This window comes from Cyanistes caeruleus, chromosome 10 (genome assembly GCF_971803275.1).
Source record: "Cyanistes caeruleus chromosome 10, bCyaCae1.hap1.1, whole genome shotgun sequence".
Lineage (NCBI taxonomy): Eukaryota > Metazoa > Chordata > Aves > Passeriformes > Paridae > Cyanistes > Cyanistes caeruleus.
This window is the reverse complement of record NC_141710.1, coordinates 5,782,966-5,800,548: the sequence shown is the minus strand read 5'-3', so window position 1 is coordinate 5,800,548 and position 17,583 is coordinate 5,782,966. Positions and strand designations below refer to the sequence as shown.

At 42.9% G+C, this 17,583-nt stretch overlaps 1 protein-coding gene across 5 annotated transcripts in view; it reads right to left on the bottom strand.

Annotated features, from left to right (window-relative positions):
* Window positions 1-17,583, bottom strand: part of LOC111933691 (serine/threonine-protein phosphatase 2A regulatory subunit B'' subunit alpha) — a 57,006-nt gene that overhangs the window by 19,710 nt on the left and 19,713 nt on the right. For all 5 annotated transcript variants that reach the window (XM_023933405.2, XM_086844363.1, XM_023933407.2 and 2 more), the window contains 3 exons: window positions 6,507-6,767; window positions 4,145-4,248; window positions 1,585-1,687 (listed from right to left, as the gene is read on the bottom strand). In XM_023933405.2, the coding sequence (XP_023789173.2) occupies window positions 1,585-1,687; window positions 4,145-4,248; window positions 6,507-6,767 (468 nt within the window). The remainder of the gene's footprint in view (window positions 1-1,584; window positions 1,688-4,144; window positions 4,249-6,506; window positions 6,768-17,583) is intronic.

Here is a 17,583-nt window from a genome sequence, read left to right as displayed (position 1 = left end):
AATATAATGCATTTGCTGGGCAATACGCACCTGGTGGGCCAGTTTGATTTACTTAAGGACAGAAAAACAAAGGAAGAGAGTTAGTGAGTAGATGAAAACTCATTTTCATTGAACGAGACAAAAATTAATTAGTTGACCATGCAACTATCTTCTCTCCAAGATTTTTGTTTTCCTCCATTCATTGAAGACATTAACATTTTTAAGAACTAGGTGTCAGAAATAAACATTCCTTGAGAAAGACTCCTGTGTCCAGTGAAAGCTCTGTGAGCCTCAGAATGCTTACAGATACAGTTAGTGCTTTTCCAAAATTCACTTGGACTATGTGTGGAGAGGCCTCTTTCTCAAGACCAGCTTTTTGTAAGTCAAACACTGGCTCACAATGCCAAATCTGCATGATCAAATCCATGGAGAAACTGCTCAGATCCTGAATGAATCAGTTCAGATCCTGTATGAATCAATGCCTGTGTAATTTCTCCATGTCTGACTCCTCTACCCTTTAAAGGTGTTCCAAGTTCTGCCATTCCATGCCATGGTGCCCTCAGGGGTGTGACATGCCCAAATTTTGGGTACTATAACAGGATGTCTCAGATGGTGGCATAAATCAGGGTAATTTTGCTGATCTCTGGCTGACTGACAGACAGGACTGTGCATGCCTTGGATTGCACCAGGAACTGAAGAGCAGATCTGCAATCCACCAGGAAAGGCAGTGTGCCCAGTGGAGAAGAGATGAAGAGCAACATGAGAAAATTTACTCATCACAACCCCAGTTCTGTTTGAGAGACAGAAACAGCCAGCGCAGACACAAAATCTTTCCCCAAAGCAGCATCTCCACAGAAGTTTTACCCAGAGGGCAACACAGTGTGAGAAATCTAGGGATGTGTGGAAAAGATCAGAAAAAGTGCAATAGCTGATCAGAGGAGCAGACGGACATGATTTACAGACACTATAGAGAAGCCCTAAGGCTACCCAGAACCTGCCTAAATGGCCACAAATAATTAAAACAACTATACTTTATTAAAAATTAATGGAAGGGAAAGAAAGACATGAAATGAGGATGTGTAGATTTAGCCTGAATATTAGGAAAAAAATATAAGCAGTGAGATTTGTGCATCATCAAGTTTAGAGACATATACAGAACAACTGGAACTGCAGAAATTTTGCCAAGATTTCCATGTGATACTATATCTGGTAGTTTGGCTAGACAAATTCAATTATAACTGTCTTGCCAAGCAACTTTTATAACTTTTCCAATAAGCTTTTATATTGTGCTTGACTATCAACAGCAACAAGCAAAATTTTTCCCAATATCCATAGAGAGAAATGGGTTTAATTCCAGCCTGGTTACCAGGCACTGATAAATATGAATCCTGGCAAGAGACCAGTCCTCAGTGCCTTTAGCAGCTGGTTTGACACTTAAGCACTTACAAAATTTATTTCTATTTCTCTCCAAAATGAACTCCACCTAGATGCTGCTCAAACCAAAGGTCTTCTTGTCCTTGGTAAACATTTAATGCCATGGAAATAAAGAAGGTGCCAAGTGACCATAGCTCTGTGCCCACCATCCCTGTGGAGCTGCGGCAGTACCTGGAGCAGTGGGATGAAGTCCTCCTGTTGTAGGCAGTCACAGCCAGGCTTTGCCAGAAGGGAAGTGAACCTGGAGGCATCGTCGTGGCAGTTCCGCAGGATTCTGCAGGAGAAGGGAGGAGTTACTCCCAGCCCTTCGCACCTCCCAGCCTGCCAGGTGTCCCAGGAGGGTCACAAAGATCTTACAGCACGATACACTTGTGTTGGGACTACCAGCACTTCCTTTAGAGTCTTTCAGCTGCACCAGGGCACACAGAGGGGATTTTTTGCAGGTTAACACTGCTGTGGTAAAGCAAGTTTCTTACTAAGCACCTGTGGAATCAAAGCAACCTGACTCTTGCCAATGCTGCAGGCTCACTCCAAGAGAACAGCACCAACCCAATGGGATGCCACAGGATGTGCTCTTCAATGGAACCCTTCGCTACACTGCAATATTTGGGGAGATTGCCAAACTACAGGGACTGAATATTCACCCAGAAAAATCACTTTTCAGACGGAAAAAGGGCATGCCCTGTTAATTATAGCCCATCTGGAGCTGTGCACCAAAGCCACAGAGAACAGCCTAATGAAGGCATTAGCAGGACTGAGTATTTGGAGAAGTGTGTAAACTCAGTCCCCTTTGGTTGGCAGCATGCATCTGACACACCAGTTCTTGTCTCTGTTTTCTTCTCACACAAAATACTGCACTGGCCAAAGGCATCACAGGTATGTGATTTGCTCCAGAGAAATTCATGAAGAGAGGAACTCCATGCCATTTACCAAACGCTGCTAACAGAACACAACATTTGGACTTATCAAACACTATGTTGTTCACATAGTATTAGGGAAACTCAGAAAACTACACTGTTTTCTTCATTTAGTGTAAAAATACAAATGCACTGTGATCATTTGTTGTGAGTGATTATTCACCACTTTCCTCTCCTGAAAGTGTATGAACATAGTACTGAACTGGCTGCAGTTCTCCAGCAGAGATCACACTAACTTGTTTCCTGCTAATTCTGGCATCATCACCCTGGGAAAGCCAGACTTGACAAAAAAAAAGAAAAGAAAAGGTCCTTTTAAATAAGCAAAAAAAAAAAATTTAAAAATTCTGTTGGCTGCACATTCATCTAATAGTAGCTGTCAATTAACAGATATATTCTACATCAGCTGCAGAAAGAGGTGCTAATGTTTCACCTTAAAAAAAATCTGGCACATAAAGATGAATCCCAAAGCCCTGTTTTAACCAAAACCAGGATCTGACATTCAGAAGTGTTTTATATTGAGCAATTGCTATAGACTTGAGAAGCAGTGAGCATGTGACATTTTGAGAAGTCAGTCATCTAGTAAAGAAACTGAAAATAGGCTTCAGCAACTAGAGATACCTGGTTTAAATTTACACCTGTGTTCACATAGCTGCAGTTGAACTTTACCAGAAATACCACATTTCTTTTTTTCAGCTTTCCAGCAAAGATTTTCAAACTGTCAGAGGGGAAAAGGAAGGTATAAAAAAATACTATCTTTCTAAAAGAGCAATTAAGTAAGAAAAGCATACAAAGCTTGGCTTGGAAATGGGGTAGTTAAAAGGATACAGAAGAGGGACATGACCACAGTCTGTAAATATCTGAAGGATGTGAAAGTCAGAGAAGTGAAAATGTGGTATCATACATTAGGGATTAATTAGAAGTAATTGGAGGAACCTAAGGAAGGAAAATATATTGTCTGTGTCAAGACAAACTTAGAGATCACAGTCACCCCTAACATTTTTGTAATTTTGCCAGGGTAACTAGAAGCTGCTTTGACACCATTGTCACAGGAAATACTTTGAGAATTCAGGGTTAAAGGCTACATCAAGAATCTGAAGAGCAATCGTTAACTAAAAAATTAAAACTCTCTCTGGAGAGGAGATGGAGACGCTGTTCAGGTGTTTCACAAAGTACACTAAAGCCTGAATTGTCCTGGAGGGAAAAAGATTAGGCAAGAGACCAAGTCTGCTCCACGTCAGAGCTGACTCCAAGCACAATGCATCCATCCAGAGCTCTCCATTTCCACAGTATGGACTGTCAAACCCCACAGGTGAACTCAACAGCTTACTTGGGGAAGGCAGTAACTAGTAACGCACCCAGAGTACCCAGTTGTACGATGATGCTTATTTCCACATTCCTCTTTATGTCCTGTAACTATCACACACCTCTCCCAGTTCCCAAATGGCACTTGGCTTAGTGCCAGGGTAAAGCAATAAGGCTGGGCACAAATATACCCCAAACCCACAGACAACTACCAACTATCTCAGAATAGCTAACATTTCTGGGGAGCTTGTAAATATATTTTATACACTAACTAACTCAAAACATCTTACTATCTATACAATTACTTCCAAGTTTGTGGATGTCACATGGAAACAAGTGTTCAGAGAGTTTGGGGGGAAAAAAATCTTAAGCTGATGGAGATTTTTAATCTGCTTAAAGAAGAGAAAAATGATTTGAAAAGCTTGGAGGAAAAGAAGGAAAAAAAAAAAAATACTCGTATGGCAGGTTGATCTCTTCTTCCAGAAATAGAGCTTTGCATTTGCTATACTCACTTTCTCCACATGGAAACGAAAGAGTGCACAGAGACACGTCCTGTCCTCTCTCCCCCTGACGCACTGAACAGAGGTGCTTTCCAGTAGAGTGGGCAGCCACATATCTGTAAGGAAAAACCAGGGCAAGGAGGAATATAAAAGCAGTCCCAAGGAGAACCTGCTTGTTTACACACCAGATTCACTACTGAGACTTTACATAAGGGAAACAAAATGGTAATGGTTTTCTGACTCACCTGTGTGCCATTTACTGCATGCCAAGGTTGAGAATTCACACATAACTTTCTACTTTGTCATGTACCTTTTCAAGTGGCTGAGAAACACATCCTCTCAGGCTAGGAAAAGGATGTGGACTACTCAAGCTCTTAAGCTTTGTCTGAACTGTTTAGCACAATTCCCTAGGAAGTGGAATGGAGAGACAGGCACCTCCTTGCAGGACACTCACACCAGCTACATCATCCACCCACTCTAAAAGAGGAGGGCCCATTCTCATATGGCAGGGATGTTCTCTCACAGGCAGCAAGGGAACCTCAAGTCTAATTACAGACAATTAATGAGTAAATGCCTAAAGGTGAAGTAAACCTCATCCTGCAATTTTCAGTGCAGTGCCTTCCACTCAGCACAGTCCATTCTTTCCAACACTGCAAGGTCTCAGCAGGGGAACACAAAAATTAAAGCACACATGGAAAGAGAATGATTCCAGCCAAAGGACTCCCTGACCAGCACTTTTGAACCAGCCTCTGCAGAAGCTGCTGGCTCTCAATGGCAGTCCATGGAAGTGCTGGCATTGTGGACTGTCTGAGGCCTTGGTAAAGCAAGGCTTGGCTTGGAAATGGTGTCAAACATTCAGCTGCTCACATTGTCAAGCACCTCCTCTTTACCACAAAGACCTTTCCAGCCACTGTCCTAACTCCAGACAAGTTATCAGAATATCCACAAAACACTGGCTTCGGAGGGAGTGCAGCTGACTCAAGCCAGATTCTTGCAAGAAGGATGTTAGGAAGCAGGAATGTTTTGAAGCAGTTGAGGCATCATTTCTGCCACAAAGCCTCTTTCACCTCTCCTGTTAAGCAGGACTATCCTGCAAGTCCATCCTCATCCCTTTGTCCACACCTGCACATTTCTTTGGGAATCTTAATCAGCCCAAGAGCTGCTTTTGGATTTATTCATTTCTATGTCAGGTAGCTGTGTCTCTACAGGTGTTTGGCTCCTCTGAAGAAAGAATGATGTTTATTTTTTGTTGTTTTCTTTGTGTAGCTGGTTTTGAAGCATTTATTTCAGAGCTCCAAATGGCACCTTTGACAATAATCCCACTGAACAGAACCCAGCATCACAATAAGTAAGTGGCAGGGAGCACATCCGTGTAGAGACCAGATGGAAATGCAGAAGTTTCTTCTGCATCACCCTCTTCCTTTTCCCTATTCAAACTTTTTCTGATCAAGCAAAGAAGATTTCCTATTCATATTTTCAGAGCAGGTTTACAAATAATGAGACTGTATTCCTTTAAAAACAAAGAAAACCAACTAGTGTCTCCTTTCAGGAAAGCTTCCTTCTTGCAAAACAAGTGCTGCTCTTGGAGAGAGCATAATTGCTCAGTTTACAGTGCCAGAGACTCATTCAGGGCAAGCTGATCATCCAGGATGTGTCTGATAAATGCTGGTTTTAGATCAGCAGCACTGCAAACTGCAGCTGAAGGAGAGGGAAATAGAAGAGACCATGTGCAGTACGCTCCCACACAAGTGCTGTGTGCTGTCCCCTGAGGGCAGAACTCATCACCAGCTGTACCACCTGCCCTGTGGATACTGAGCTTGCATGGCTCAGGGGCTGGGGGCTGACTGGACATTTCCCCCTTCCACATCCAGGGAGCTGGAGGCTGGAAGCTGCTTCCTCACACAACACTGCAATAGCAATGCAGCTATATAGCATGACCTACAGCTCATGCTAGCTGAGCAGGACATCTACAAAAAGCCACAAAAAGGGCAGCTGATACTACCTGAAGCCAAAGAGGCAGACAAGTTTCTGCTTTGAGCTTCTCAATCTTCTGGGCAGAAATATGAAGGAATAAATAAATATGCAATTTGTATTTACTAAGAAATCTTAGAGAACTGCTTCATAAATCAAAGCAAGAACAAACACACACATCTGATGTGACAATCAGCAAACTGAGCTCATTTTTGTTTACTATTATCTAAATCTAAACAGAAAACTTCAGATCAAAGGGATAATAGTTCTTTTTTTTGCCCTGCAACAGCTGTGAGATAGACTGAAACTAAAACAAAGTATCTCTCCCAAAATTAAAAACCTAAAGAATAGAATCATAGAACCATTAAGGTTGGAAAAGATCTCCAAGACCATCAGTGGTTACCTTAGCAATTTTCCCCATTTCACAGATGTTTGCTTTTTCATCTTCAAACTCTGTAAAGGCCTCTTCAATCCTGGCAATGATTTCTTCATGGTTAGTGCAGACATTTGGGAGTCCTTTAGGGAAGTAGAAACGTGGAATGTTTATGGGCACAGGGGTACTGCTGGTGGCTTTATTCACAGGCAGAGGAGTGTAAGTGCTAACCACAGGCTGCAGGGGGGCTGGGGATGAAGTTCCTGCCTTCTTCTCTTGTTTACTTTGAGCCTGAAAATACAATGAATAACAAACACATTTTAAAATCATGGTACACAGAGCAGGAAAAAATAGTTTGTGCTTCCAGTAATTAGGAGAAAATTAAAGCCCACCAACAATTAAATCATGGCATGGGGATAAAAATGCACCTTAAATAGGCAATTAAAATTTTCTGCATTATGAACCAGTGTGAATTTAGGATGGGCCACACCTGCTTTTATGCCATCTCTGAGCATTTTACATATATAGCTGTGGATCATGATTTCCTACTGAGTCACAGGAGAACACACTGCAACTCAGTGTGTTCCACTGACCACAGACAAGAACAATGCTTTTTCTTCTCATGCTGGTCTTGGTCTTGTCATTCTGCCCCATGAACAACAAAGTATCTGCTCTTTAGTATTTCCCCTCTGAACCAGAGCACCCACCCACACAAACGGCTTGCCTAAAGTATGTGCAAGCTTACATTCAAACAAGGACATTATCTATCCCTTGGGCACATAATTAGTTTTGCCAAAGCACTGCTTCAGAGATAAATTAAGAAAAGATTTTCAAGACTTCCTTCTCAATTTCAGCAAGTCTTTTATTCTGTGCCCAGCTTAAACAGTCCCAGACCTAATTTTGTCAAAGGTACTAAGCGCTGGTAAATCAATTTTTCCATCAGGAATTAGGAGCAGCCAGCAGAGTGTCATTAGGCACTCACATGATGTCTTTTCCTCATTACTGTCGGAAACAAACATATGGCTGATCTGCTGATCCCCACTGGATCCCTTCTCCAATGGATCTCTAGTTCTAGCATCAAAGACAGCATTTGTATTTAAGTACACAATGAGACTCTAAACCAGGGAATTTTTCAGACATGGGAGGGACCATTTTTTAAACTTTGACAAGTAACTACAGTATAAGCTGCAAAATCAGCTGCTGGAATATGGAGGGATGAGGAATTCCCTGCTCCCCCACAGAGACACTCCTTGGGAAAAGGCAACAGGCTTTCCCACTGCACAATGGTTCCAATGCAAGAGTTCTATTAATGTAACAACATATGTGATAAGGCTCAGAAGGCAACAGTCAAGTAAATACAGCTGCGACTTTCAGTTTGTTTATTCTAACTATGAAATAAAAAATGGTTTCAGGATAAAGCAGCCAAGTCTGAGTCCACTAAATGCAGAAGAATGTATATGATGAACTGACTTTGCCTCATTATTTTCTGTAAACTTGGAGCTTTTTTCTCAACACATACTGCATCTCCCAACTAGCCACAGATTTGCTTTCAATAAGGTAAAGAGGTAAGAACTGTAAAAACTTCTTTAAGCACTACTTTTACCTGCAGTTTATAATACTTTATAACCCATTCATCAGAGACCCATGAAAGAAGAAAGAGAGAAGGATTTTCCTCCTCTTTATTCCTCTGCTTCATGGCTTTTTTTTTAAATGGGACGACCTCTTTCTTCTCCCAAATGCTGTCCCATTTCAGGACAGGAGAAGGGGGTCAGCTCTGAGGCTCAGGGAGTTCCTGGACTCACGAGCACTGGAGAAGAGTGAGCATCAGCCACAGTCACTCTGTCCCGCAGCAGGACAACGAAGGTGATCTGAGGTGGTCGCAGAGATTAAGCTGGGGAGAGCTGGACACTTACTCTGAGAGCACAGTTGACTGGGTTAAATAAAAGACAATCCTTCTCCTGGCTTCTTTCCTCAGCAGAGCACCAAAAGCGAAGCCCGCACCGAGTGAATGTGTCTAGGGAGGGAGCAGCTGGCCCCAGCTCAGGGATCACACAAATCACCACTTCTGCTTTTACCACCCGCTCTCACCCTGCCTGTCCTGCCCAGCCAGGGGCTTCTCCAGCCAGGACATAGCTCTGCTCAGGAGATTTTCCTTTCTGGATCCCAGCAGAGGGGAAGTTCCTGCCAGTCTCTCACAACACCATATTCATACAAACAATGCAAAGCTGGAAAACGTCGAGGTGCCAACTGCAGCCACTTGACTTCTATAATAAGACTTCACATCAGTTTGCTCGAAGGCCACTTCTCACAAACAAGTTTATTGCTCCCTAATCTCTTCAGGATACGCAGGCCAACACCAGGAGGAACAAAGAGAAATGACTCAAACTTTTAACTTTTAACTTAAAAAGTTCCACTAACCAAGATTTCTTTCAAAGGACACTGACTCTTCATTGTAACAATCCATCCCCTTCCCCTACAGTACAAGGGAATAATAAAATTGTCTTTTTGTTTTTTTGGAAGGTGAAGAGAAGTCCCCAAGTAGAGCACAACAGCACTGGGCCATTTTCCTCCCCTTCTGCATTTTACAAACATTCCAAAATGGCACACGGCTTGAGCCAACCATGCTGGAACACAACTCTGCCAGGTCTCCACCACCCAAAAACCTGAGCAACTCTTCTGCCTCCAGGTACTCCCAGAGCCAGCAATGCTTGGTACCAGCTCACACAAGTCAGGACCACAAAGGATGTATGAATTTCCTGATTCACATCCACCACACAAGCCAGAAGGTCAGATAGCTCCAGGAGAAATACAGGGAATTCTGCAGGGATTTGAAGGAGGGGGCCTGTTTGGACACACGTTCCCAAGTGACCTTCCCAGTAAGTCTGACTCACTCACTCCTGCTCAGGGATAGCTGCTTTTCACATTCTGCCTCAGGAATAGAAATACAATTTTTGAACTTTGTCTTCTTCATCCTCTTAGAAGAAAGGAGCTATTTATGACAAAGAGAAAAAAGCAGCAACTAGTCCTTGAGGTTTTTGTTCCCTAGAACAACATTACAAATTAATACTCTGGGATGGCTATAATCAGATGCAAACCACGATGGACACAAGAAGAAGTTGCAATTACAACTTACTGTGAAAAAAAATTTAAGAAAGAGGTATGAGAGGAAATTCTGTGGAAATTCCTTGTAAATAAACAGTTTCTTATTGCAAAAAATTAGCCTTAAATGCTGCTTGCCTAGCAGAACACACTTCTCCAAGAGGGATGTGCATTTTCAAAGAGGACAACTAAGAAAGGACATGACAAATAGTCTAAGAAATCTTTTAGCTTTATCACAATCATTAACTGATAAACTTTTTTCTTTTTTTTGTTCAAGAGAAAAGGTGAGATTAAAGGCCATTTTTAAATACCACTCTAGCATTCTGTAATTTACCCTAACAAAAATCCATCCATCCACTATATCACCTTTTGCCAGCCATATAATTTATTTACAGGCAGACAAAAATAGTGACATCTGTGTTATAAATAAACCAGACAGAACTACAGCCTCATTGTAGCTACACAAACAAAGCACAGACTAAACTTCTGCCATCCCAGCCTGTCTCCCTGTGATGTGCCAGTCCCAGCAGAAAACTCTATGGAAGGAAGCAGTATCAACATCAAGTGCTCAAATTCTTTCTACTCCTTCCTCCTGGTCCCAGGCTCCAACAGGGTACTAGGTAATATATTTACCAGTTTCTTGCTTTATTTCCAAATGGGATATTGTAATCCTCTTTTCTAGGGTACAGTGACTCAGCCTGGGTTCTCGCAGTCCACAGTGCTGACTTAATGTCTCCTTTCATTTTTCAGAGTTCCTGCCTTCCTGAAGTCTGATGGTACCTGGCCACAAGCCATCCTCAAAGCTCATCAGTTCTCCAGCACTGGTTTGTATCTATCGCTCAAGACTTGCCCTCCCTGAAGTCCTTTCCCATCAACAAACCTTCTGCTGCCTCTTTCTTACCCATTTCTAAGGAAAGCAATCAAAGGCTCATCTGCACATGGCTCCAGACATCACAGACCTATGAGAAAATGCATTTCTGGAGAGAATATTTTCTTTTAGGCAGCAAACTCACTAGCAGAAACAAAGTCCAGTCACAGCAAAACAAAAATGAAAACAAACTCTACCTAAGCAACTGAAAAACCCAAAAGGATTTAGGTAGGAGTAGACACAGTGCTAATTGTAAAGTTGGATCACGTCCCTCATGGCCTTATCCAGTTGAGCTTTGCAAACAGAAGCCTCCCATGCCTCCACTGACAAGTGTGCCTATAGATCTTGGACACAGCTACCAGCACCAGTTTAGGCTGGGAACCCACTGGCTGAGCAAGAGCCCTGCAGAAAAGGGCTGGTGGAGGGGATGGTGTGCACAGGCTGAGCATGAGCCTGCAGTGAGAGCTGACTACAAATAAGGCAAATGACGTCCTGGACTGCCTTAGGAGCAAGGCCAGGAAAACATGGGAAGTTGTTATCTATGTTTGACATTGGTCGGGCTGCATCTGCGTTCCTGGGACCAGTTTAGGGCCTTCCCTTCAAAAAAGTGATGGGAACAGACCATTCAGAGATGTAAAGGAAGGAAATCAGAAAGCTGGGATCAGGATCAGGCAGGAGGAGACACTGAGGGTTGGCCCTGGATAGCGAGGGGAAGGCAAGGGATGGATGGGCTAAACACAGCCTGCAGCTCTTGGAAGTGCAGTTACAGTGACAATGGAACCAAACTGTAGCTTGGGAGGGAGAGGCTGGAGGACACTGAGGGAAGTAGAGCCTGTGAGAGGTCACCAAGAGAGGCTGGGCAAATCCCTGTCCTTGGGGAAAGCCACTGCTGATGTGACCCAGTGTTAGAAATAGAATTCCAACAAGTGAGATGTTGGATTAGAGACCTCCCTTCCTCCCAGCACTGCTATGGGAGGCTCTCCGATCTGTCCATAAATAGTCTTGCAAAGGATAAGCATAAGAACTGAAATTTCCACCTCCTGAGATAGAAGTTTTATCTTCCAACACTCTTCTCCCCTGCCTTCCTGGCCAACATCTGTGCGTTCCACAAAGCACCTCTCATTCATCTCTCCACTCCCTATCACCACCTAATCACCTGTTCACCTGCCAGCACTTTTGTTTTCTTACTGGGCCCAGTTATCTCTACTCTCAGCTCATCCCAAGCCCCAGGTAGAGCCCCACAAGGCACAACATTTAACTACAGCTCACTGCTGCCACGTGGGAGAGCTCCCATCCCTGCCCTCCATCTTCAGAGGTCCACTGTCACTCTGGGAACCAATTTAGCCCCCTTGGAAAGGCAGCAAACAGACTTGGCTTTGCTGCTGGATGATACTCTACTGTGTTATGAATTAAGCCAGCTCACAGAAAGACCTGTGGGGCAAGAGAAGGGTTGACACAGGGTGAGGAGGTAGCAAGAAAAGAAAAAGACCATTTTTTTTGAATACTGCAGGTGCCCACAGCAGTATTTCACTTGCCTTGAAGCAGCAGCCCCAGACCAGTCATTCCTAACACAGTCAGCAGCGAAAGTGCTCCTGCTTCACACCGGGCAGAGGCTCATGGACCAAAGCCTCGTCCATTTTTCCAGCTGTTCTACCCGGAGCTCTCATCCCTCCCTGCAAATCCTACCCTGGCTATATCCTTAGTGATCTGGAGAGGGAATTTAGCTGTGCTGCGGTTCCTGACGGTCTCTCCAAACTCCTCGGCCCCGCCCAAGCCATTACTGCACATTATTACCTCATCCAATTCTCCCCCAGGGAGTGAAAAACACACGTTCCAGAGATTTAACCTCTGAGATGTACTTTAACCTGTCACCAGAACGCATGAAATTGTGCCACGATATGTTTTGGAGCATTTTTAATGCTGTTTCTTAGGAAACGGCTGCACTGCTCCTAATTTCAACTTTTTAACTTCCTCACTGGGTCACCTATTACTTAAATATAGATAAAGCTCAAGATGGGCCGTTTTCAGCAAACTGTGAACCTTCTAAATCTGGAGTGACTACACGTCCATTTGGTGTCCTGGCACATCCAATCTTTTGTCAGTTGTTCCAGAGAGCGAGTACAGCAGCTGGGATTTACCAAAAACATACAGCTGTGATACAATTTCCATTTCTTTGGCTACACCTCTGTGATCTTCAGGGTCTTTTCCAGACTAAATGATTCTATAATCTCCTTCAGGCACAGCCCAGAGAGGGTAGGAAACAGCACAAAGATGCACCTCGAGATGGTAAAATCATAAAATCCAAAGCCAGGTAGACTGGTCTGCACAGATTTGTACACAGCAGAACAATGTGGTTCTTCCAATATGCAACAACAAGCATTCAGAGCAATCACATAAAAAATCTCATAGAAAACAAGACTTACAATACTTCTCCCCATTATTAAATCACTGCCCTTGCTGTTAATTTCCCCCCTTGTTTACAAAGACATTTTAACTCAGCAATCTAAGCCTAGAAGGTTTATTTTTAAACCTGCTGGTATCTAGCTGCAAATAACTTTCTGCAAATAGACACGCCTAGAGGGGATACAGATTGATTCTCTGATCCAATAAAATATACAAAAAAAAAAAAGATAAAAGAAATGCCAAGCATCCAAACCTGGGCCTGCTGGAAGGCCTTGAGCCGCCTCTTGAATCGAGATGGAAGAACAAAGTCACAGCCCTTGGAAAGGAAAGCTAGCTCCCCTCCCAGATCTGGGTCTCTCCGCAGAGAACTCTCCTTGATCATCATCCTGGGCAGCTCCTAAGCAGATGTTGACCTTTCCAGAAGGGGCACTGGCACTCTGTAGGAGACCACGTCAAGACCAGCACGTTGCTTTCTTGGTTTTGATTTTTTTACAGGCAAAAAATGACAAATGGCTTCAACATATTATGTCTTCTCTCTCTTCACAAGGACAACATCTAGCAATTCATCTCACTCCTGAAGCCAGAGTTCTCTATTTTAACCAATATTCAAAGTGTCTTTCAGCACCACCAGGATCTTCTGCCTTCTTGTAATACTTTAATTGAGAAACATGATCTACAAGTGAATCTATTTCCCTGCTGGCTACATGACAGACAATCTGTCCTTGGCTTGTAATAGGCCAGGGGTGACATGAGAAAGGAAGCACCCACCACCACTACCAAGAGCTCTAAAATTAGATGCTCTGCAGAAGTGGCTAAATATACCATCTTCCCCAATAGTTCCTATTTTGTGTGCTCCATCGCTGAGACCTGAGGGGCACCCCTGGGTCAGTCAGGCTCAGCTAGAGTTAAACCAGGCTCAGAGAAGGGCCCTGCCTGTGGGATGGCAGTGGTTTGAGGTCCCTGCGGCTGAGGTGATGAAGCAGAGGAGCAGCATTAGTTCCCACTCTTGACTGAAGGCTGTAATTTTCAAAAAACATCATTCTTTCTTTATTGCTGGAAAAACCAAATCATATAGTTCCTTTAATGCCAAGCAATAAGGATGATCATGAAGTCATTCCCAAGCAGCTCTGAAGAAAACAGTTTCCTAAAGACATCAAAATGCATAATTCTTGTTACTCACATTCCCCGTAACTCTCACGAGGCAAAGGCAAAGAAATTCTCAGGGGACAATAGTCTGCTTTTTCTCTGCACAACTTGAAGCAGACTTCAAATCCTTGCTCTAACTTTGCCTAGGCTTCTTAGAAGTGTGTTCTCCCTCCCTTATCGTAAGAAGGGTGCTGAACAAGGGTCTAAATCCAATTCTTCCCACACAAGAGTCCCATGGAGTGCTTCCCCTACTAGACTAAAATGTGAGCCACTCTGCCAGGATGCTACATTCAGTAACACAGAAAAACACCCAATTTCGAGCTAGTAGGGCTTGCTTTCATCAAGGTATTGCATTTGAAATGCAAAGATCTCAGTGAGCCTCACAACAGAAAGCTTTTACTGGACATGTGCCTCTGATGTATTTTCCTGGGTTCCTGTAGAAAGCCCTAAGTTAACACAATGCCCAAATGAGAACAATAGTCTAACGGAGTAGCACAAAGAAGATGGGGATGAAAAAATAACCTCCAAAAAGAAAAAGGCAGGTAGGAATGTTTGAAGTGGAGCTGCCACCAAATAAAGGATATACAGATTCACATGCAACACATTTGGAACAAATTTGGTTTTTCTTTCTCTGACAATTTTTATCTAAACATTAAGGCAATACATAAAGAGCCCATGAGGCTGCACTGTACCAGGAGTGCTGCAGATCTCATGCAGCAGCATGTCAGGACGTGATTTATTATAAATCAACTGTGGCAAGTGATGAATTACTTCATGTTCTGCTTACAGCCTGCAGAGGAAATGAAGCCCAAGGAACCTCTCTGACCTCCAGCTGCATCCAGACCAGCTACAGAGACCTTTGACAGACGTATGCATTAAAGAGACACACTAATCTGGCAGCCACTAGTTAAAAATCCAGTACATCCAAGTACTTTTCATGCTTAAATTAACAAGTCACAAAGGATCTCAGAAGTTTGGGAGGTTTTCACTGATAACCTGAAAAAATGCAAGTAATCCAGAGGCACAGCTCACTGTGGCTGTACTCCAGGGTTTTGGAATAGCAGGTTTCTAACATGCTTCTTTCTATCCTCAAAACACATAAAGTGGGTATAAATATAGAGTACTGAGAGAAATCAACAGTAAGAGAATCTTGTTTCAACAGCTTCAAAGTCACCTGGACAAAACCCACAGCAGAAAAGTCTGGTCTCAACAGCCAGACCAACTGCACAAACCACAAACCCAGAAATCCCTCCTTGCTGTAGGTGACCCAGGTTAAAGGTGAGAGATGCCAGATTGCCTCTCAGTCACCTTTCATTCTGAGATACTTTAGATTCACTTAATACTTGTTATTTCAGTAACCATTACCAACAGAAAAAAAAAAGGCCCCATGTTACTCATTATTTGTGTTAAGAGGTAATGAATAATTGATGTTTGAAATTGTGAATAGCTTAAATGACAGATGTTATCAATACTGGATCAAAGCAATTTTTAACATATGTAAGATGAAAGTTGATTTTCCAGAAAGAGTTTTATATTATATTTTAGACACATTTTGAGAATATACAATTATTTCAGAACAAAGTTAAAGCAACTGTGACATTATGGAAGCCTCTTTTTACAATTAATCACCTCATGCAAGATCCTTGATAATAATATCATTACATTTGCAAAACAAAGAAGTGCACAAAATATGAGGGGGCAGAATTACAAAGTTGCAAGGTCAACCTTAACTTTCCATGATTTAGAAACAGTTAATTCCACTCTGAGCCTTCTTAGGGCCCCCTGATTTAAGCACACAGCACAGAAATTTTGATGCAAAGAAGCAAAGTGTGTGGCCTTGAAATGGTGTTTCAGAGCACAGGGAGTTCAGAACCTTCTGAGAGTCCCAGAAACACCCACTCCATCAGTCATTCAGGAGAGGCAGGATTCTACCTAGAGCCCACCCAGAGGAAATGTGGAAACAGGGAACAGCCTCTGGGTACTTCACTCAAGGCTCTACCACCTGAAATACAGCATGATTATAAAGGTGGTCTTATCAACCCCACAGACCCTCTGCTCCCAGATCCACAGACCCTGGCCAGAAATGGTTGGATCACCCATCTGACCTCGGCCTGAGCTGTTCCACTTGCTAAGCTAGCAGGAAACAAAAATGTTAGTTAGGTTTAACTTACATATAAGCACCATAGTCAGTATAAAGAGGGTTTCAGAATCATACAATAGGAAGTAGAGGTAAGTAGGAGAGAGAAATGGGAAGCAGAACTGCTCTTTCTGGCTCACTACAACACAAGAAATGCTCTTCAGGAGATACCCAACAGTGGAGGGACAAAAAACGAAAGAGTCTCTTGTATCAAAGTCTGGCCCTGACCTCTGCTCCCAAAATTATTCATAAACTTTATTCAACAGCTCTTGAAATACAGCACATGAGCAGAACATCCAGCAAAGCCCTGCACCACTCACAATTGATTCTGAAAACAGAAGGACCACGTTGCTTACAGATTTTTCTAGGGTTCTTTCACTAGAGCACCACTCCAAGCATTAGCTCAACTTACTTTGTCAAATCAACCAATTTGGACAGGTGCCAGACCAAGGACACAGGAGGTCAAAAACATCCACCAGTAACTTCTCCAAGGACTTTGCAGATGACATTTTACTCAAAGGCAGCAGTCTTTACCTTCCAACACAACTCAACACTCAGCATTTCTGCAGGTCAGCTCACAGCATCCCAACAGCCCCATCTCCACCTTCTTCATTGCTTACTGGTCCCAGTTTCCCCCAGTTCCCTCAAACCTGGATGCTGGTCCATCCAGGATCCTTATAGCCCTCCTCACTACAGACAAAAATACAGGTAAGTACTATGGAGCTTGCTGACTTCTAAAAGGCAACTGTACTGCTCTCACTGAACTATTTTTTCAAAACCAACATACTAAAAAATCAGCTTAAGTCAGGCACAGAGAACAGGAAATCCCAAAACAAATAGTTAGGAGGTTTAGAGATAAGCAACGGAAAACTGAATGGGAAATGTTGGACAGTCTAAAAGTATGCAATGTTTCCTGGCCTGCCCAAAAGAAGCGTGATGCCCTTATTATGTGCTCTGCAAAACTGATGGACTTCTTGAGTATTCATTTCCTACTTTCTAAATATTTGGGTTTTGGAAGATGAAGAGGCAAGTAATCCTATTGTTCTCTGTGGAGGATCATAATTGGGTTTATGATAAAGAGGAAGTCTGTTGCTGGTATAAGTTAGCACAGATTTAACACAGGCCAGCTGAGCCAGAGAACAGCCTGGTCTGAAGGATTCTCCCTCTCCTTTTTCATTGCTTAGCATTTGAGGGATATTAAATCTGTCAAAACCTTCACGAATGAAAGGTATGCTGCGTTTTCATCAGTCTCAGAGCTCTGGGGTTTCTGCATATGTGGCCAGCTATTTGACAACAGTTTTATGAGCCTTAAGAAAATACAATAAATACTTAGCATAATTGAGGCACACATGCGATACCAACTGAGAATCTACATGCAGCTTCAATAACATCCAGAGTAGTCCAGGAATATGGATGTATTCTCTAGATGCTACACTTAGTAAGGAACACATCTA